Below are 22,851 nucleotides of genomic sequence, written 5' to 3'. Positions count from 1 at the left end.
TGCTCCTCAGTTCCTCCAATAAAGTGATTCTCTTAAATTCACATATGTCTATATCTCAGTCTATCATTGCCGATTCTGTTTCAGCTCTGACAAGATAATTATTAGCAAAAGCTTTTGTGCAAAAATTGAGTGGTTATTACTGTATGTATTATTCAGTTACAAAATGTTTAGTCAATATCTGTAAGATTGTACTCCAGACTAACCAATTTATGTCCAAGCCAAATCTCTTACCTGTTAGCAAAGGTGCACTTAGAACGTAATGCAATGATATGATACAGACAACTTGCAAATGATATTGGCCGCTCATTTTATCTGCTCTCAAACTGAATAGTAAATGATGCACATTGTAGTTACTGATCTTTGACATACTTGTGAAACCTCTCCTTTAAACAAATTCACAGCAAAATAAATCAGTTAATGCCTGTTTCTAACATGGTCATTGAAACTTAATAAATTTTTACTACGTCTTCCCCGTCAGTTTTAAAACTGCAAATGCGTCATAGATTTTGTTAAGGAATCGTAGACAGTTCATCATAGATTAAGGTGTATTAAAGCTATCCGTTACATTGTATTTACTAACTATTGTATCTGGGTGAGCAGCATCCTGTTTTCACCAATATCACTCAGCCCCTATACACCGTATTTTTGTATTCATGAGGAACTTACAGTGCTGACTTCTGGAGATCCCTTGGATTTTGTTACCTGTTCTCCCCTTTATACAATTTCTGGAACAATACGATTCCAAATAGATAGCAGCGGAATGTGACATATATATAGAAATAAATGCCCAGTAACTTTCAACATGCCACTGATCTTGCGTCCCAAATGAAAGTAATGCGTGCTAGAGCGTAAAAATCAAGACATTGCCATTTTAAAATGAGTTTACGTAACACAAGTCTTTAAAGTTGTGTTTTAAAATAACCTAGCTGCTACGTTATTTCAAAACACAAGGTTAAAGGCTTGAAGCAGGGATATCCAACCTTTTTGCGTGGGGGGGTCGCCACATAACAATTATTTTCTTACACAGGGGACTGGTGAGATAATTTCAGAAAGATAAAGGCATTAAAATTTATCTTACTATTAATCTTACTATCAATCAAAACAACAGGAAATGTGCATTTTTGTGAAGAAGCTTTAAATGAGAAGACTAATTTATTGTCTTACTTTCTCGTCACTGTGTTGGACACTGGTTTAGTGAGATATCCAGCATTTTTTTGCTTGCATAAGTAGTCAATGTCTGCCCGCACACTTATTTAGCGATGCGGAGTATCCCGGATAGATATACATCTATCAGGAGAGATCTTGATTGTGCTCTCTCCCTCCTCTCTCTTTCTATCTCTGTCTGTCTGCCTTTCTATCTCTCTCTCTGTCTCTTTCCGCCCCCCCCCCCAACACCGTGTAGTCCCCCCACCTCTTGTGTTGTCCCCTCCCATGTGTTGCTCCCTCCCCTCTCTGTGTAGCTTCCCCCACCCCATGTCTTCCCCTCTCTCTATCCCTCCCCCCACCTGTCTCTGTTCCCCCCCACCTCTCTCGCTCTCTCTGTCCCCCCCACCTCTCTCGCTCTCTCTGTCCCCCACCTCTCCCTCTCTCAGCCACCCGCTTTCTCCCCCCATTATCTCTCTCTCTGTCCCTCTTTCTTTCAGACCCCATGTTCTCTCGCCCTCCCCCACTCTCCTCTTCTCCCCACGCTCTCTTCCCCCCACCCACGCTCTCTTCCCCCCACCCACGCTCTTTTCCCCCACCCACGCTCTTTTCCCCCACCCACGCTCTTTTCCCCCATCCACGCTCTCTTCCCCCCCCCCCCCACGCTCTCTCCCCCCCCACGCTCTCTCCCCCCCCACGCTCTCTCCCCCCCCCACGCTCTCTCCCCCCCCCCACGCTCTCTCCCCCGCTCCACGCTCTCTCCCCCCCCCACGCTCTCTCCCCCCCCCACGCTCTCTCCCCCCCCCCACGCTCTCTCCCCCCCCCACGCTCTCTTCCCCCCCCCCACGCTCTCTCCCCCCCCCACGCTCTCTTTCCCCCCCACGCTCTCTCCCCCCCCCACGCTCTCTCCCCCCCCCCACGCTCTCTCCCCCCCCCCACGCTCTCTCCCCCCCCCCACGCTCTCTCCCCCCCCCCACGCTCTCTCCCCCCCCCCACGCTCTCTCCCCCCCCCCACGCTCTCTCCCCCCCCCACGCTCTCTCCCCCCCCCCACGCTCTCTCCCCCCCCCCCACGCTCTCTCCCCCCCCCCCACGCTCTCTCCCCCCCCCACGCTCTCTCCCCCCCCCACGCTCTCTCCCCCCCCCACGCTCTCTCCCCCCCCCACGCTCTCTCCCCCCCCCACGCTCTCTCCCCCCCCCACGCTCTCTCCCCCCCCCACGCTCTCTCCCCCCCCCCCACGCTCTCTCCCCCCCCCACGCTCTCTCCCCCCCCCACGCTCTCTCCCCCCCCCACGCTCTCTCCCCCCCCCCACGCTCTCTCCCCCCCCCCACGCTCTCTCCCCCCCCCCACGCTCTCTCCCCCCCCCCACGCTCTCTCCCCCCCCCACGCTCTCTCCCCCCCCCACGCTCTCTCCCCCCCCCCACGCTCTCTCCCCCCCCCACGCTCTCTCCCCCCCCCCACGCTCTCTCCCCCCCCCACGCTCTCTCCCCCCCCCACGCTCTCTCCCCCCCCCACGCTCTCTCCCCCCCCCCCACGCTCTCTCCCCCCCCCCCACGCTCTCTCCCCCCCCCCCACGCTCTCTCCCCCCCCCCCACGCTCTCTCCCCCCCCCCCACGCTCTCTTCCCCCCCCCCACGCTCTCTCCCCCCCCCCACGCTCTCTCCCCCCCCCACGCTCTCTCCCCCCCTCCACGCTCTCTCCCCCCCTCCACGCTCTCTCCCCCCCCCACGCTCTCTCCCCCCCTCCACGCTCTCTCCCCCCCTCCACGCTCTCTCCCCCCCCCACGCTCTCTCCCCCCCCCACGCTCTCTCCCCCCCCCACGCTCTCTCCCCCCCCCACGCTCTCTCCCCCCCCCACGCTCTCTCCCCCCCCCACGCTCTCTCCCCCCCCCACGCTCTCTCCCCCCCCACGCTCTCTCCCCCCCCCACGCTCTCTCCCCCCCCCACGCTCTCTCCCCCCCCCACGCTCTCTCCCCCCCCCACGCTCTCTCCCCCCCCCCACGCTCTCTCCCCCCCCCCCACGCTCTCTCCCCCCCCCCACGCTCTCTCCCCCCCCCACGCTCTCTCCCCCCCCACGCTCTCTCCTCCCCCCACGCTCTCTCCCCCCCCCCCACGCTCTCTCCCCCCCCCCACGCTCTCTCCCCCCCCCCACGCTCTCTCCCCCCCCCACGCTCTCTCCCCCCCCCCACGCTCTCTCCCCCCCCCCACGCTCTCTCCCCCCCCCCACGCTCTCTCCCCCCCCCCACGCTCTCTCCCCCCCCCACGCTCTCTCCCCCCCCCACGCTCTCTCCCCCCCCCCCACGCTCTCTCCCCCCCCCACGCTCTCTCCCCCCCCCCCACGCTCTCTTCCCCCCCCCCACGCTCTCTTCCCCCCCCCCACGCTCTCTTCCCCCCACCCACGCTCTCTTCCCCCCACCCACGCTCTCTTCCCCCCACCCACGCTCTCTTCCCCCCTGCACGCTCTCTCCCCCCCCCCACGCTCTCTCCCCCCCCCACGCTCTCTCCCCCCCCCACGCTCTCTCCCCCCCCCACGCTCTCTCCCCCCCCCACGCTCTCTCCCCCCCCCACGCTCTCTCCCCCCCCCCCACGCTCTCTTCCCCCCCCCACGCTCTCTTCCCCCCCCCACGCTCTCTTCCCCCCCCCACGCTCTCTTCCCCCCCCACGCTCTCTTCCCCCCCCCCACGCTCTCTTCCCCCCCCCCACGCTCTCTTCCCCCCCCCCACGCTCTCTTCCCCCCCCCCACGCTCTCTTCCCCCCCCCCACGCTCTCTTCCCCCCCCCCACGCTCTCTTCCCCCCCCCCACGCTCTCTTCCCCCCCCCCACGCTCTCTTCCCCCCACCCACGCTCTCTTCCCCCCACCCACGCTCTCTTCCCCCCACCCACGCTCTCTTCCCCCACCCACGCTCTCTTCCCCCATCCACGCTCTTTTCCCCCATCCACGCTCTCTCCTCCCCCCACGCTCTCTCCGCCCCCCACGCTCTCTTCCCCCCACCCACGCTCTCTTCCCCCCACCCACGCTCTCTTCCCCCCACCCACGCTCTCTTCCCCCCCCACGCTCTCTCCCCCCCCACCCCACGCTCTCTCCCCCCCCCCACGCTCTCTCTCCCCCCCCACGCTCTCTCTCCCCCCCCACGCTCTCTCCCCCCCCCACGCTCTCTCCCCCCCCCACGCTCTCTTCCCCCCCCCCCCACGCTCTCTTCCCCCCCCCCCACGCTCTCTTCCCCCCCCCCCACGCTCTCTTCCCCCCCCCACGCTCTCTTCCCCCCCCACACGCTCTCTTCCCCCCCCCCCCACGCTCTCTTCCCCCCCCCCCACGCTCTCTTCCCCCCTGCACGCTCTTTTCCACCCCCCACGCTCTCTTTCCACCCCCCCCCCACACTCTCCCCCCTCCACCTGATGGACTTTAAAAATAATAATCAGAACCCACCAGAAATCCCCGAATCTGTCTGACGTTCTGAAAGCACTGTCTCTGCTTCAGCAGCTGTCAGCCATGAAACTGACACGCAATTTTTTTTAAAGCTGGTCTGACGAAGCCGATAGAAAATTTCTCAACCCTGAAATTACCAGTCACGGACCCCAAAATTGTTTACCACGGACACTGGTATCCGTCTATGGACACTTTGCCGACTTCTGCTCAGGACTCAACCCAGCCCCTAGTGCTTCATGGCTCAACCCAGCCTGACCCATATTGCGGTCGAGTGAGTGGAGGGGATAAATTAGGGGTTGACAAGTCAACCTTCTTTGAGGATGAAAGAACACAGGAAGTTAATGGTCCTGACACTTGAACATAATGCACTCAAACCTGGAGTGAGAAGTTCACCTTTACTTCTCTCAGTTGGACTGGTAATTCAGAACCCTAAACTAATAATCCAGATATTATGAGATCAACTCTCAATGTAGCAGTTGGAGTATTTGAATTCAATTTTAAAAATCTGGAAACATAAAACTGCTAACAGTTGAGACATTAACATTGATCATGAAGCTTTTGGATTACTGTAAAAAAAACCTAACTGGTTCATCGCAGCCCTTTAGGGAAGGAAACCTGTTCTCATTACTTGGTTTGGCCTACATGTGACTCCAGTCCCAAACCAAATACCCTCTGAACTGCAGTAGCCAGCCACCAAGGACTGTGCTACCTAGCCAGGGTAAACATAGGACATTCTGCTCCCATGCCAGGGACCAGGGTAAACATCGAGCACCATGCTTCCATGCCAGGAACCAGGGTAAATATCAGACACCGTGATTCTGGCCTGGGGCCAGGGTAAACCAGCAATGCCACGGGATACGATCTTATTTTGTTAAAATGTATAAAACCCTCTGAGAGTGTGAACTTGAATGTTAAGATTAGTTCATGAAAAAAATGAGGAAAGGGTTCAACGCTGTTTGACTATTTTGTGTTCTCCTTACAGGAAGTAGTGACTGGAAAAAGAAAAATAAATCCTTTTGGCAGGGATTTCGGAAATCACAGAAAGGGAATGCAGTGCGGGAACTGTGTAAAGGTAAAGCTATTATGGGGAGAGCTTTCACTTCAGCTTGTACTTCTGCCAATTGTGCAGTGGGGCAGGCACTTTAGCTAAAGGCCTGTTGTTAGGATGCCAATCTCTGGGATTGTCCTGGCATTTCCAGGAATTAAAGATTAAGCTCCTGGATACTGCTGCAAGCAATGCCTGGGAGAAAAATCATAGGGGACATTGAAAAAAAATGCTGCAGATTTTAATTTTCTTTGAATGGTTTTATTAGTTTAGATTAGAGATGGGGAAAAAAGTTTGTTCGACTGAGCAGGGCATTTGGAGGTGGGAGATCATTTATTTATTTAGAGATACAGCACTGAAACAGGCCCTTCGGCCCACCGAGTCTGTGCCGACCATCAACCACCCATTATACTAATCCTACACTAATCCCATATTCCTACCACATCCCCACCTGTCCCTATATTCCCTACCACCTACCTATACCAGGGGCAATTTATAATGGCCAATTTACCTACCAACCTGCAAGTCTTTTGGCATGTGGGAGGAAACCGGAGCACCCGGAGGAAACCCACGCAGACACAGGGAGAACTTGCAAACTCCACACAGGCAGTACCCAGAATTGAACCCGGGTCACTGGAGCTGTGAGGCTGCGGTGCTAACCACTGCGCCACCCTATCATCATGTGATGAAACTTCCAGGTTCAATAGGCAGAGATCCACCCTGTATCAAACAAATAGCAACAAGAGTTTTATTTGGCTATTTATAGTAAATACTTTCTAGTGTTTAGTGCCACTCCCCAATCCTGTCACTGGGTTTGTCGTTTCTACAAAGTGTGCCTTTAGCTGCCCAATATCCAGGTAAACATGGTGCGATGCAGGGGATCGAATTGAGACTTGCCTCCACCGTCGTCGTCGTCCGGCTAACTGGAATATAGCACATGTGAGATACGTGATCTTCAGTAGTTAGACAAAGATATCCTCTATCAGACTAAGGATCAGTATAAAGCAGCAAATGGATTTACTAACGATTAAACAAATAAATGAACAGGACTCAATACAAGAAGTTTGCTTATAACAATGACAGACTTCCCTATTTTCCTTGAAATCGAGACAACAAACACCCCTGTCCCGCTCTAACCCACCCCAATATATATATATGGCAGAGTTAAAAATCCAATTGGTTCATTAATGTCCTTTGCGGGAAGAAACCTGTTCTCCTTATGCGGTCTTCCCTCTGTGTGACTCCAGTCCCATTCCAATGTGGTTGCCTTTCAGTTGCCCTCTGACTGCAGCAGTTTAAGAAGAAGGTCCACCATCACCTTAGGGCAACTAGAGATGGGCAATGAATGCCAGCCTCACCAGTGACACACACATCTCAAGAATAAATTTTTTTTAAAAATGTAATATCCTTACTTTCTGGCACAGGCACATTGGGCCAAATGGCCTGAAAATTCGAGATGGAGACAGGTGCCCTGAGTTGTGCTGGGCAGTTCATGTTTTAAAACTTAACCTTTTGAAGGCTTTTTAATAACAGAAGGATTTTTTTTCTCTTAAAGGAGAAGATGTTGGATTTGTGGCCAGTGAGATTACCATGAGTGATGAGGATCGCATTGAGCTGATGATGATGGTCAAAGATAAGATGATAACAATAGAAGAGGCGCTCGCTAAGGTAACTCAGACACGTCTCCTACAGGTTGAAGTAACTTCTATTCACATTGATTCAGTTTATTTCACTGGCTTTTTTTCTGTCACAACTACAGAATCAGAAGCCCCAGTCTCGAGACTTTCCTGAGTCCCTGATTATTTATTGAGTTTCAGCTTTTTATGCCTATTTTTATGTTTCACTGTGTGTTAATGAGATTAGTAGGACATTTGAGTGTAAATAGATATCAGTGGAATGAGGGTAATTTTGAGCAGAAATTCTGGTTGGCACGCCCACAGGAAATTCCAGCCCCAAATACTTATATTTTACCACCAACTACCATACCCCTCCTTGGAGAACAGACTCGGAAGGATTCATTCGGCAGTTCTTCCAGGCGTGGCGAATTCTAACTTTGTTCTGAACTACTGGATGTCATTTAAATCTCTACTAATAAGAAAAATTGGCATTTATATAGCACCTTTCACATCCTCTGAATGTCCCAAAATGTTTTACAGCGAATGGAGTACTTTTAAAGTGTCACCACTGTTGCATTGTAGGAAAGACAGCAGTGAATTTGCACAAAACAAGGTCCCACAAACAACCCCTCTGACAGTGCAGCATTCCCTTGGTGATTCAGCCTGGACTTTGCACTTGCGTCTCTCGTCTGGGACTTGAACCCACAACCTTCTGACTGAGAAGCAAGAATAATACCACTGAGCCAAGGCTAACTCTAATCACTGTTTGCAAAGGTCAGAGGACCTGCTGTATTTGTTTTTTTTTTCCCCTTCTGGATTTTATTTCTTACAAATAAATTAATTCTAATTTATTTTTCAGCTCAAAGAATATGAGTGTCATAGCAGGCTGTCGCTGAGCATGGATTCAACTCAATCGGCAGGTGGAGCCCATGAGCCCTGCGATGAGTCCTCCGATGGTGGTGTGAGTAAAGTCTGTTTAATGCTGTTTAATTCTCGGGCCTCAAAAATCTTTGGGGGAGCCTCAACCCCTGCAGGTACCTCAGTATCGTACCCGCTAGTGAAAGAAAGGACAAAAAACTTGCCTTTATATAGTGCTTTTCAAGACCACAGGACAACACAGAATGCTATATAGTTAATTAAGTACTTTTGAAGTGTAGTCACTGTTGTAATATAGGAAATGTGGCAGGCAATGTGCGCACAGCAAGGGCCCACAAACAGCAATCACAGAGTCACATAGAATCTACGGCACAGAAACAGCCCATCTGGCGCAACTTGTCATTGCTGGCATTCTTGCTCCACATAAGCCTCCTCCCATCCTTCTATTCATTTCTCCCTCATGTATTTAGCTAGCTTCTACTGAAATGCATCTGTGTTATTTTCCTTAACAGGTCCTGCTTACTGCTGTATGGATAAACAAGTTTCCCCTGAATTCCCTATTGGATTTATTACTGACTGTCTTATACTTATGTCCTCTAGTTTTGGACACTCCCACAAATAGAAACAGTTTCTCTATATCTGTTCTATCCCACCAGAAATGAACCCCAAAAACTTGGTTTGCTTTTTTAATGGCCTTATTAACCTGCATTGCTACTTTTAGTGATTTGTGTACTCTAGATCCCTTTGCTTCTCAGCCCCATTACAGCTCTTAGTATCCCATCAGTATGCGGCCTTGTTCTTCTTCCTACCAAAATGCACCGCCTCACACACTTCTATATTGAAGTTCATTTGCTAATTACAGGCCCATCCTGTAAACTTATTAATGTCTTCCTGTATTTTGTCACATTCATTCTTTGTATTAACTACACCTCCCAAACTGGTGTCAACTGTAAACTTTAAAATTGTACTTCCGATTCCTGCATCCAAATCATTAATGCAAGTTGTGAACAATAGTGATCACAGCACTGATCCCTGCAGAACACCACTTCCCACCTTTTGTCAACCTGAATAGCGACCCTTAATCCCTACTCTCTGTTTTTCATTCTGTAGTCCAATTTGGTAAGCCTTCTGCTACTTGTCCCTGACTCCACATGGTCTTACCTGAAGTCATGAGTCTACTTTGCAGTACCTTTAGAAGGCATTTTGAAAATGCAACTGTATTATGTTGACTCCATTACTCTTGTCTATGCTTTCTGTTACTTCTTCAAAAAAGTCATTAAGATTGATCAAGCATGGCCTTCCCTTTTGAAATCTGTGCTGACTACTCTTGGTTATATTTTCGGTTTCCAGATGTTTTTCTGTTACATCTTTGAGGATTGCATTATCTTTCCCAGCTGATTGACCTGTGGTTCACTGGACTTGTTCTATCTACTTTTTTTAGATACAGGAATAACATTAGCTGCCTACCAGTCTTCTGGCACAATTCCCTTTTCTAATATATTTATATATATTCTATATATGTATATATTTATGTATACATATATACATATAGATATATATGTATGTAATAGTGCCTCTGCTATCTCTACCCTAACTGTTTTTAATATGTGCATTTGCAATCTATCCGAGTCGGAGGTTTTACCTTATCGAGGTTGATTATTAGTTTATCAGTTATTTCTCCGCTTTCTATCTTAAATGCCATTATATCTTTTTTGATCTTTTTTTCTAATGTCATGTTCGCCTTGTAAGTCTTCCTTGTAAATACGAAAGCAAAGTAACATTCAATATTTCTGTCATTTTGCTACCATTATCTGTGAGTTTGTCTTGTGCACCCCTTCATTTTTTTTTATTGATTCTGGGGATGCAGGCATCGCTGACAAGGCAAGCATTCATAGGTCAGCCGTAATGGCCCTTGAGAAAGTGGTGCTGAGCCACCTTCTTGAAAAACTACAGTCGTGAAGTGAAGAAACTCCCTCAGTGCTGCTAAGGAGAGAGTCCCAGGATTTTGATCCACATTCTATCCTTTTTTTTTGTTACTTGTGTCTGTAGGATACTATTTCATTGAAATGTCACTGGTGGACGCTCAACCCCCAAGGGAAAAATCTCAGTATTCCTGCCTGCCTGAAGGTGCCACAGTACGTGACTTTGCTGCTCAGGCCTGGGGAAGACCTAAACCCACTTCCTGTCTATCCCCCTTTCCTCTGTTCCCCTCCACTTCTCTCTTTCCCTCCCGTCCCCGCTTTGCCTCCCGTCCCCGCTTTGCCTCCCGTCCCCGCCTCCCCTCCCCTCCCGTCACCGCCTCCCCTCCCCTCCCGTCCCCGCCTCCCCTCCCGTCCCCGCCTCCGCTCCCGTCCCCGCTTCCCCTCCCACTCCCCTCTTCCACTCCCCTCTTCCCCCCCCCACCCCTCTTCCCCCCCCCCACTCCCTCCCCCCCCACTCCCCTCTTCTCCCCCCCACTCCCCTCTTCTCCCCCCCACTCCCCTCTTCTCCCCCCCACTCCCCTCTTCTCCCCCCCCACTCCCCTCTTCTCCCCCCCCACTCCCCTCTTCTCCCCCCCCACTCCCCTCTTCTCCCCCCCCACTCCCCTCTTCTCCCCCCCCACTCCCCTCTTCTCCCCCCCACACCCCTCTTCTCCCCCCCCCACTCCCCTCTTCTCCCCCCCCACTCCCCTCTTCTCCCCCCCCACTCCCCTCTTCTCCCCCCCCACTCCCCTCTTCTCCCCCCCCACTCCCCTCTTCTCCCCCCCCACTCCCCTCTTCTCCCCCCCCACTCCCCTCTTCTCCCCCCCACCCCTCTTCTCCCCCCCCACTCCCCTCTTCCCACCCCCCACTCCCCTCTTCCCACCCCCCACTCCCCTCTTCCCACCCCCCACTCCCCTCTTCCCACCCCCCACTCCCCTCTTCCCACCCCCCACTCCCCTCTTCCCCCCCCACTCCCCTCTTCCCCCCCCACTCCCCTCTTCCCCCCCCACTCCCCTTTCCCCCCCCACTCCCCTCTTGCCCCCCACTCCTCGCTTCCCCCCGTCTCCCTCCCTCCTTCTCCCTCTTCTTCTCCCCCCTTCTCCCCCTTCTTCTCCCCTCTCCCCCCTCTCCTCCTTCTCCCTCCCCCTCCCCTCTCCCCCTCCCCTCCTCCCCCTCCCTTCCTCCCCCTCCCCCTCCCTCTCCCCCTCCCTCTCCCCCTCCCTCTCCCCGTCCCTCTCCCCGTCCCTCTCCCCCTCCCCTCCCCCCTCTCCCCAGCCTCTCCCTTCCCCATTCCTCCCTCCCCTGTAATGTTGTTAAATGGTCACATTTTTAAATATTTACATTTCACTCAACTATATAGAATTTGAAAGGCCACAAGTTGTGTATCCTTTTATTCAATAGTTGCCTCTTGATCCCACTTAATTAAGGTGTTTAGGATGATTAAAGGATTTGGTAGGGTGTATAGAGAGAAACTATTTACTTTGATGAGTCCAGTATAACGAGACAGAGTCTTGAAATTAGAGCTAAGCCGCTCAGAGACAACGTCAGGAAGCACTTCTTCACACAAAAGATAGTGAAAACCTGGAACTTTCTCCCTCAAAAAGCTGTTGAGTTCCAGTCAGCTGAAGCTTCAAGACTGAGGTCATTTGATTTTTGTTAGCCAAGGGTATTAAAGAATATGGACCCATGGCGGGTGAATGGAGTTGAGGTACAGATCAGCCGTGATCTAATAGACTTGTGTAATAGGCTCAAAGGGCTAAATGGCCACCTTCTGTTCCTCTGTTCATAATAACAAAGGCAGCTGAGCTCTTCAGCACTTGCATTGTTAGAGTTACCAGATAAAAGATACTTACTCAAAACTTGCCGTCGACCAATAGAACCGAGAGGCTGAATCTTAACCCCCAAAAGCGGGTGGGTTGGAGTCGGGTGAGAATCTAAAACCTGAAAATCTCACAACTCCACAGCATGTGAACTTCTCGGTTTCCTGACAGAAACTCTGCAACACCCCAACCTGCCCCTGATCACCCCATCCTTGTCAAATTGGGAGCTATGTAGCTCCACCATGAAGTTCCCTCTAATCTGAAATATTTGGTTTATGTAAGACCCTTTTTTCTGCTTGCTTCATTGGGGACAACTCTAACCACTTATTTGGAACACAAAAGGCTGCCACCATCCACTTGGGAATCGATGTATGCTCATGACAGTGCATTTCATTCTATGAATCAGCTAGAGCTCAGCAAGCCTGCCGCATTTAATGTAGATTCCAATTCTCGCCTTTTCAGATATGGGAGCAGTTGGATGATGATGTTCAAGAGGTGAAGTTTAAGAGGTTCCACAAGTTGGTTTCTTCAAAACGCAGATCAAAAAAGAAACTGATTAAAGTGGAAGAAATGAAGAATACATCTACTGGAGGTAAGCCGGAGAACATTCCAATGCTGCCTTGATACATTGTGAATAATTAGTGCAATAGAAAATCAATACAGTATGAATAAATAGTGCGAGAGAGAACCAATAGAGTGTAAATAAATAGTACGAGAATCAATATATTGTGCATAAATAGTGTGAGAGAATCAATATAGTGTGCATAAATAGTACAATTGAGAATCAGTGGAGTGTGCATAACTAGTGTAAGAGGGAATCAATACAATGTGAATAAATAGTATGATCGAGAATCAATACAGTGTGAATAAACAGTCCAATTATGGATTCTATGGGTTGCCTTCAACTGACAGTGGACTGGCTGGTTTACCATTGGTCAATTTATCCTTTAAATACAGATGTTCCACTAGCTAACTCTCCAGTACTGAAGCACAATGTAGGATTGAAAAGTTGTGGTCAAAGCTTCTCCTATCATCTCTCTGACTTTATCCAGCTGCAGGTGCACCCATTAGGGCCCACTGACTGGTCCACATATAATTCTGCTCATTTTTTTCAGACCCAATCCCTTTTTTCCAGTTATCTCTAACAATAGTTCTGGATCCTTCTCTAGTACACTTATATTCTCACTTCCACATTTGAAGAAAAATAAAGAAAAAATGGTATATTAGGTCTATGATATTAGAATATAGAGAGTGTAAAAAGTAGGATCTAACCCTGAGTTTGGGCGGACCTCCAAACTCTGCCCCCACCCCCACCCCACGATCTTAAGCTCCAAGATTTCAATATTAGCCTCTTAAAAGTGGCTTACAGTGTCTGAAGTTGTCACTCCTCCTTCCATTTAATTCACATCTGTAATCTATAACTTGTTACTGCAACCAGAGAAACAAAGGTAAATCACAATTTTTTTGTTCATGGTGGGGAACAAGTTCAAATGGAGCACAGTTTGGACATAATGCTATAGTGCTGCAATGCTGATTCACCAACTCATGTTCCTTTTGAATGTGGCTCCCTGCTAGGGATCAGTTCTATTACGTTTTATTTTATTTTTATTTAGAGATACAGCACTGAAACAGGCACTTCAGCCCACCGAGTCTGTGCCGACCATCAACCACCCATTTATACTAATCCTACACTAATCCCATATTCTTACTACATCCCCACTTGTCCCTATATTCCCCTACCACCTACCTACACTAGGGGCAATTTATAATGGCCAATTTACCTATCAGCCTGCAAGTCTTTGGCTCTGTGGGAGGAAACCGGAGCACCCAGCAAAAACCCACGCAGACACAGGGAGAACTTGCAAACTCCACACAGGCAGTACCCAGAATTGAATCCGAGTCGCTGGAGCTGTGAGGCTGCGGTGCTAACCACGTTATAGATGGGAATTTCTTTGAGCACATACAGTGACACCCTAATCTTCCACAATTATCCATGTGTGTGTGAGATAATTGGACATGCATCATGCAGCGAGATTTTGTTGGAAGCCTGCTTTGGGGCTTACCTTTACAGCTGTAAGTATTACAATAGCTCCAGTTTTAATTTAAAAAAAGAAAGTGACTTGCATTTATCTAATGCTTTTCACGACCACAAGATGTCGCAAAGTGCTTCACAGTAAATAAAGTACTTTTGAAGTGTAGTCAGTGATGTAATGTAAGAAACTCAGAAGTGACCAGATGTTTTAGCGATGTTGGTTGAAGGATAAATATTGGGTAGAATATCAGAGAGAACTCCCCTACTGTTCTTTGAAATTATACTGTGGATCACTTGTGTCCAGCTGAGAGGGTAGACAAGTCCTGAGTTTAACTTCTTATCCAAAAGATGGCACATCCTGTTAATGATGGATTAATTATATTGTTAAAGATACACAGGTGAAAGGCATTATTTAAATAAGGACTTAGAGGGGATATAAAGAAAGCCTGCTGGGGCACAGATGGTTAAACAGGAGGCAGAAATATGTAATTTTACATTCTGTGAATAAATTGACCATCAAGAAAAGGAATAAAAACAGAAAGTGCTGGAAACACTCAGCAGGTCTGGCAGCATCTGTGGAGAGAGAAGTAGAGTCAACGCCTCAGGTCCGTGACCTTTGATCAGAACTGATGGAGGACTCGATGGCCGTGGCATTTCGAGATCGTTCAGATACGGGACACAGGCATTAATACAGCAGAAGAATCACAGACAAAGGAAATGAGGATGAAGATATTTTTGGCAGATCTGGCAGACGACAGGAATGTAGTAACAATAACAGACGAATGAACCCCAGGATTGCCCAGGGAATTATCAGGTGTTTTAGATGTGATTTAAAATATCATTATGCGGTAAATTGTCCAAAATGGTACAACAGGGTTTTCGAGGCGACGCATGACACGGAAGGTTCGGAAGTGGAAGATGATATTGATCAGTCTGAGGGAATCGTACTGGTCACAAGAAGCTTCAGTCCAGCAATGAGTGTACTAGTCACGGATTTATTTCATTGCATCGTGTTGGACAGTGGTTGCACCTCCACAGTATGTGGAACGGATTGGTTGAAATGTTATTTAGGTTATTTAGATTCACTCAGTAGTAAGGATCAAAGTAAGGTCAGGGAATATGAAAGTTCTACTTGCTTCGGGTTCGGGGTTGACAACACTTTAAGGTCACTGGAAAGGGTGGTGACTCCATGCAGAATAGCTGGTATAAGCCACTTTATTAGTACAGATGTGGTATCTAGTGAGATACTCTTGCTGCTGAGCAAGGCTTCCATGAAAAAGGCATAAGTGAAATTGGACATGGAACATGATAAAGCAGTTGTCTTTGGAAGGTCATTAGATTTGCAGTTTACCCAATCAGGATATTATTGCAACCCTTTAACAAAACCTAGCATCTCTAATAAGAATGTTAAAGAAGTGTTACTGGCATCAGGTGATAGAAATTTGAGAGAGAAAAGCAAATTGTCTTAAAGTTACTTTGGCAATTTGCTCATCCCTCTTGTCACAGATTACAACTCCTACTAAAGGATGCAGGGGTGGTTGATAATGAATACATGAAGCTTATTGAAGAGTTTAGTGAAAAATGTGATATATGCAAAAAGTATCAGAAGACACCATCACAACCTATTGTAATTCTCCCATTAGCACAAGACTTTAATGAAGCAGTAGCTATTGATTTAAAGGTGTGGGACAAGGACAGAAACAGTTTCATTTTGCATTTCATTGACATGGCAACAAGATTCAGTCTTTCTACAGTAATACATGCTAAAGACAAAAGAATGATTGTAGGTAAAATCATGGAAAAATGGTAAGGATTGTACTGGGACACTGGCTAAATTCCTGACTGACAATGACAAGTTTAGGGACATGCGAAAATATGAACATTGTAGTAATGAACACTGCAACTGAAAATCCTTTAATTGATGAACTGTGAAAGAAATCACACGGTGATTGATGAGAACTCCATAAGATCTTAACTTGCAATTTGGTTGGTCAGTTAAGATCTGTCCTGGCGTGGGCAGTCCATACGAAAAATTCAATTCAAATGGGCTATAGTCTGTATCAGTTGGTCTTTGGGAGGATTCCCAAAATACCTTTTGTACTCTGTGATCATGCCCCAGCCTTAGAATGGATTACATTTAGTTCCACCTTTTCTGCAAACTTGAATTCCCTATATGCAGGGAGAAGGGCATTCATCGAGGCAGAAGTCAGAGAAAGTTCGGTGAGACTTATAGCATCACATAAGACCGTTGGAGATAAACTTTAATCCTGGGGATTTAGTGTACTATAAAAGAGAGGGTCCGAAAGAGGAAAGGTCTTGGTAAACTATAAGGAAGCGAATAGAGTAGATAACGGGTTGGATGATAGACAAAGTGATACCCGGTGCACAGCGTAGGGCTATTTTACCCAAAGGAGAACTGCCTAAAGTCAGTACTAGGGTAACGTACATACCAGAAGAGTCCACTGAATGGAGGGATGCAACAATTGTAGGGATAGCAGGGAAAGTCACCAGCAAATTCAAACATTGGCTAAACGTCCAAGATGATGGACAAGAGGTCAGATCTATGGACTGGCAAAATAAGGTGAAACAGTGGAAAGCAAGAAAACGTGGAGCTAGTCCCCATAGTGAGTCTGGAAGTGACTCTGGCACTAAGAAACGATCGCATACTGGTGACAGAACCTCTGATCCTGTAGCAGTAGTCCAGAAAGGGATAAGAGGGTGAGTTGAGGCTGTAGCTTGACTATGTAATAGAACAAGGACTACAGAACAATCGAGGAGCACTACTCGAAGTGGAGCCCTTATGAACAGGCAGTTATGGTAGCTCCAAACAAATTAGAAAAAATTTATGAGAGGCAAAACAAAAAGAGTTAGACAGTTGGAAGGAATTTGGTATCTATTTTGAAGTGCAAGATAGGAGACAGCCAGCCTTATCACACAGATGGATATATATGGAAAAGTACTCCCAGATGGGACATGTAAAGCTGAGGTGAGACAGTGGCTCGGGATTTCGAAGAGAGACTTGGTGATCAAGATGTTAGAGTGGACTCCCCCACAGCAGGAAAAGTGATCTTGAAAATTTTCAGCCCTTTTAGCCGCATACTCATGGGAATGTAGGTCAATTGATATAAAAGCCACATTTTTGCAGGGTGAAAAATTTCACAGAGAAGTGCTTTTGAAACCACCTAAAAAGCGATTGACGTAGACGGGAAGCTGTGGAAATTAAACAAATGTGCCTATGAATTGAATGATGTGTGAGAGTATGATATTTCTCGGTTAGGTCTGTCTTACTGAAAGTAGGCTGTATTCAGCTGGAAGCCAATCCAGCAATGTTCTACTGGCATCACAAGGAGAAACTTGCAGGCATCTGTATGATTTTCTATGGGGAGGTTCTGTGGAATTTGAGCAATTAGTTATAGATAAGTTCAGAGAGGAATTTAAGATTAGAAGTCAGGCTTCGGGGGACTTCAAATATATAGGATTAGACATTAATCAGAAAGGGTCAGGAATATCCTTGAATCAATAATCATATCTAGAAAATGTTAATCGTATCCCGATAAATCTGGCCAGGTCATCAGAGAAGGATGATCTTCCATCCAAAGAAGAAACTGAGCAGTTAGGAAGCTTGACTGGACAGTTAAACTGGTTATGTACTCAGACAAGACCTGGTGCCAGTTATGACATATTGCAACTTAGCACGATGATGAAACACACAACAATTGAGGAGGTTTTGAGAGCAAATAAAACATTAAAGAAATTAAATTTGGGGAAATGTATACTCAAATCTCTAGCCCTGGGTGACCCAAAAGACATGAATTAGTCCTAGTTAGTGATGTTTCTCATGCCAATCTTCCAGATGGATATTAGAGCACACCTGGGTTTATCTTATTCTTGGTGGGAAAAATGGAAAGTGTTGTCCCTTGGCCTGGAAAGCCAAGAAAATTAAAAAAAAGTAGCTAAAATACACGAGCTGCAGAAACTCTGGCGCTAGTAAAAGCGATAGATATGGCATTTTACTTACCCAACATTTTGAAGGAAATCCTATACTAAGAGCATTCTGAAAAAAGTTTACCCATTGAATGCTACACGGATAACCATTCTGCATGGGATAATATACATTCGACAAAGTGTCACTGAGAAAAGGTTAAGGATTGACTTTGCTATTGAAAAGGAAATGTTGCAGAGAAAAGAGATCCATAAGATAAAATGGGTCGACTGTTTTACAAAGAGGAATGCCTCCTCCAAGAAATTGTTGGGAGGTTCTAGAAGAGGGACACCTTGTGTTATGACGAGTTGGAAAAAATTTGGAAAACCATTTTTTTCTTTGATTGCTTTGTAATTATTTAAGTATGTTATAAAGTTTTTGTTGAAAAGGGAATCTGTTAATGGTAGGTTAATCATATTGTTAAAGATACACGTGAAGGGCATTGTTTAGTTAAGGATTTGGAAGGGACATAAAGAGAGCTTGCTGAGGCATGGATGGTTAAACAGGAGGCAGAGATACGTAATGCTTCATTCTGTGAATAAACCGACTATCAATAAAAGGATCTGTGTATAGCTTCATTCTTCACCATTTGGTTTGGATCCGTGTAACACCTCCAACAGTGCAGCACGCCCTGAGTACTGCACTGGGGAGTCGGCCTAGATTATGTGCTCATGTCTCAGGAGTGGAACTTGAACTCACAATCTTCTGACTCTGGCGAGAGTGCTACCACTAAGTCACATTTAGAGTTAGAATGTGCGGCCTGCTGCTGTATGAGCCTACGTGTAAAGCTGAAACAAGACATGTAGGGTTGTTGGTGCTTTGAATGTGGCCACAGGTGGTGTAACAGTTGGAAGTGAACATTTGTGACACACACACTTCACCACCTAATTGGTGTAGGAAACTCCTTGAGTAACCTTAAGTTGGAAACATTTCTAATAGCACCAACATTCCGTATTTGCACCAGATTGTCTGGTATTGTCCACAATATTGCTCCTCCACCTCCTCATTATTATTATTTAGTGTATGTAAACTTGGCTTATAATTATACATAGCTTAAATCATTATCATCACCAGCAGGCAAAGCGGTGGAGTTGACCATGTGAACTCTAAAATGTCAGTCCTGTAGCATTCATTTAACCAAGCAAGTGGCCTAATATGTAAAGGCTTTCCCTATCCTCATCAGAGAACCTCCTCCCAGCTGCATGCTCTCCTGTAGGGAGGGTCCTTTGCAATGCCAAATAAAATGACCCTCAATTCCTGAATAAGTAGCTGTCTCCAGGGCCAGAGGTTTATATGAGCCTCTGTTCAAAGCTTGCTCTTCAGAAAATTGTCTTACTTTAGATAGCTGCTGCATCCCTTTAAAAGTTGCAGCTGTGCTTGTTATTCCAGAACTCACTAAGTGAGCTCCCAGCAGGAGGTCCAATCCTGGAAGCTAGATCTAAATGTTTCATTGGAGGGAAAATCTTGAAGGGGCAAGGGACTTCAGTGAGTTATAATAAAAACAGAAAATGCTGGAAATAGTCAACAGGTAGCATCTGTGGAGAAAGAAGCAGCGTTAACGTTTCAGGCCGATGATTTTTCATCATGACTTAAATTAGTCATGTTTATTATCTTACAGGCACAAAGTCCTGAAAGTACAAAACTCACTGCACAGCATTCCTGTTCTTAAAAAGCCAGTAACACAAGTTCCTGCCCCAACAAGTTCAGACAACTCCCAGCATACGCAAAGAGAAAATTTGTTAAACAAGATAACTTAGAATTGCCTCAGCTGCTTTCTCGGAACTATTAGCAAGCTTGTTAGTGTAAAGGACAAACTATAAGAGTGAATGCTATCAGCGCAATGATTTGGTGAAGCGGATTCATAAAATCTCTGATTCAACTTGCGCATCCCTGAATAATATCGTGTAGAATATTGGTTCGGAACAAGTCATCAGTTTCATTTTCTCTTTCCCTCCTGCCTTTCTACCTCAGAAAACACTTGCGATGGGACGTGCAACAAACTGTCGGACTCTCATGATGAAAGATCAGTGAATAACTTAGGATCGAGGGCCTTCAGAAAGCAGCTGTACTTAAACAAGACATTACAGAAACAGTCCGAGGAAGATCCTGCGCCCTTGATGGCCGTTTGCAGATCGCCGTCTTCCAGCAGTCTGGAAGGACAGATGGGGAAGAAGCTTGTCAAACCTTTGCACACGACTGCCGAGCACAGTGTCGTACGGGCTCCAAAGAAATCTGGGAAAACATCCTCTGACTCAGAATGTGGTGAAGACAAGTCACACAAGATATCCTGCTCACTGACTGACAGTGAGGTGGGCAGGGGCCTCGCTGCTCAGAGTCATGGGGTAAGTGGTCAGTCTATGGCAAATGAGGGGCATCATTGGTTGCTGTCATAGAATCATATGCTCACATAGCATAGAAGGAGGCCATTCAACCCATTATGTTTGTGTCCGCTCTTTGCAAGAGGTATCTGATTAGTCCCACTCCCCTGCTCTTTCGCCATAGTCCTTCAAATTTTTCACTTCCAAGTATTTATCCAGTTCTCTTTTGAAAGTTATTGTTAAATTTGCTTCCACCATCCTTTCAGCAGTTACTTCCAGATCATCATATCGCACTGTGTATAAAACAATTATCCTCATCTCCCTTCTGGTTCTTTTGCCAATTATCTTAAATCTGTGACCTCTGGTTACTACCCAAACACCCCCCCCCCCCCCCCCCCCCCCACCAGTGGAAAAAATCTCTTTCCCTATTTACTCTATCAAACCCCTTTATAATTTTGAGTTTATTAAATGTTCCCATAACCTCTTTGCTCTGAGGAGAGCAATTCCAGCTTCTCTAATTTATCCACATAACTGAAGTCCCTCATCCCTGGTACCATTGTGGTAATCCTCCCCTGCACCCTCTCCACCGCCTTGTCAACCTTCCTAAAGTGTGGTGTCCAGAGTTGGACACAATTGTCACTGGAGGGCATTAAAATGGACTCTAAACATTAATGTAGAAATTATTTACATCAGAGATTTAGTGAGAAAGGACAATCCCTTGAAGTGTATAAGTTTTTGGTTGGGCAGTGGGATTAAGGGATATGCAAGGAAATAGTCAAGATACAGATCAGCCGCTATCTAATTGAATGACAGAATAGGCCTAAGGGGCAGAATGGTCTATCTCTGTTCCGATTTTCAACGAGAGAGAAAAACAGGAAGCTTGAGAACAGAGAAAGATATTTAGCTATTGTAAATAAAAGATTGGAAAATGAAATAATAATGAATTTTCATTACACAGTATTAATAAAAAATGTAACATTTTGTTTGTGTGTCCAGTTACCAATTAATGTCTCTACTGTTAGTCACAGTTGATGATGCTCTCTGTTGTACTATTCAAGAAAAGTGCAGGAATCCACCATTTGGTTAATTCACACGCTGAGGGCTGGATTTTGTTCTCCTGAAGTTGGGCTCCGTGGCGTTGGGGCCGGAAGATCGGAGTGGCAGCGGCCCGCCACGGAACTCAATGCCAGGATTGCCGAGCCCGATCTTCCCGTCGACGGGGAAGCTCCGTGGTGGCTCATCCGCCGCTCAGCAACGGGACCCGACTTTACATTTAACTTACCTGTTTGCATGAATTAAAATCTAAACCGCAGCAATCTTAGCTGCAGTTTCGGATCTTCAGCGCAATAGGTGGCACTCCCATGTCTTCACTTTCCCATCCAGGGAAAGCTGGCGCCACCCAGGTCGGGAAGTGGGGAATCTCTGTATTTGTAGTGTAGTTGTTGGGGGGGGGGAGAAATGGGGTGAATTCTGAATTCGTAGTGTAGTGGGGGGGTTGCGTGGGGAAGGGGTGAACTCTGCACTTAGTGCAGTTGCGGGGAGAAGCGGTCAACTGTGCATCGGTAGTATAGTGGGGGGGGGGCACATATGTATTTTTGGTGTAGTTGGTGGTGGGGGGGGTGCAATTCTGCATTTTATTCGCAGGGCTGGCAGCCCTTCAAAAATGGTGCCAGCACCTGGCAAGAAACAGTTGATGCCGTTCATACATCAAGGCCGTCTCCGCCACATGATTGGAGGGCGGCAGGTGGGCGGCCGCCCTGAACATGATAATGAGCTGCTGGGCTCAAGATTGCAGCGGCGTGGCGGTGCACAGCCCTTGCGTGCCGGACGGCATTTTCTATACCCGCCACCGCTCCCGGCGGCAGGACCACAAGATTCAGCTCTGTGTTTATGTTTTGATTCCATGTAATAAGTTGGTTGTTTAAGTGACTCAAGGGTTGGCTCACAATCAGGAAAGACTGAAAAGGCTGGGGTCCTTTTCTCTAGAAATGAGAAGAGTGAGAGGTGACCTGATTGAGGTCTTCAAAATGATAAAGGGGCTCGACAAGGTGGATGTAGAGAAGACGAGCTGAATTTTATTATCCCGCTGCTGGGAACGGCGGCAGGTTGTGCAAAATGGCGGCGGCCCTGCCTGTGACGTCAGCCCCGCCTGTGACATCAGTGGCCGCGCGCTGCGATTATGCGCGGGCAGCCATTTACCATAATGGAGATGGCTGTCCCCCCTAATCACGTACCGGGAGCAGCAGTGGAGACATCATTCATGGCATCACCTGATGTTGGAGCAGGTGTTGGTGCCATATTTAAAAGGCTGCCTGCCCAGCAGATGCCATCTCTATCCTCCTTGGACCTTTGGCCTCCTTCAAAAGCTAAAGTAAACCTGCCTGGGCAAAGACGTGTGTAAATTTTGGTTCTGCAGGATGCCTGTAGTAGCTCTACAGTATGGATTAATGTTGGTCTGACAACTTTTCAATAAGTGCAAGCCAGCATTACCATACGAACGCTATTTAAACTACCCAGTAATGTCCCCCCATCCCCCGAAAAACACAACCTATACATTCTCAGAGTTCCCCAACTTCAAATACAATCCCTTTGCAGAATACACCCCTTTTCCCACACAATCCAGTTACAGTGTTC

At 47.6% G+C, this 22,851-nt stretch overlaps 1 protein-coding gene across 3 annotated transcripts in view; it reads left to right on the top strand.

The window, feature by feature from the left end:
* Positions 1-22,851, top strand: part of sash1a (SAM and SH3 domain containing 1a) — a 145,084-nt gene that overhangs the window by 87,306 nt on the left and 34,927 nt on the right. For all 3 annotated transcript variants that reach the window (XM_068044504.1, XM_068044508.1, XM_068044507.1), the window contains exons 6-10: positions 5,550-5,639; positions 7,168-7,280; positions 8,088-8,189; positions 12,348-12,477; positions 19,871-20,241. In XM_068044504.1, the coding sequence (XP_067900605.1) occupies positions 5,550-5,639; positions 7,168-7,280; positions 8,088-8,189; positions 12,348-12,477; positions 19,871-20,241 (806 nt within the window). The remainder of the gene's footprint in view (positions 1-5,549; positions 5,640-7,167; positions 7,281-8,087; positions 8,190-12,347; positions 12,478-19,870; positions 20,242-22,851) is intronic.

Source organism: Heterodontus francisci, chromosome 13 (assembly GCF_036365525.1).
Source record: "Heterodontus francisci isolate sHetFra1 chromosome 13, sHetFra1.hap1, whole genome shotgun sequence".
In the NCBI taxonomy this organism is placed as follows: Eukaryota; Metazoa; Chordata; class Chondrichthyes; order Heterodontiformes; family Heterodontidae; genus Heterodontus; species Heterodontus francisci.
The sequence above is the reverse complement of the archived record's forward strand: the minus strand, read 5'-3'. Positions and strand labels throughout refer to the sequence as shown.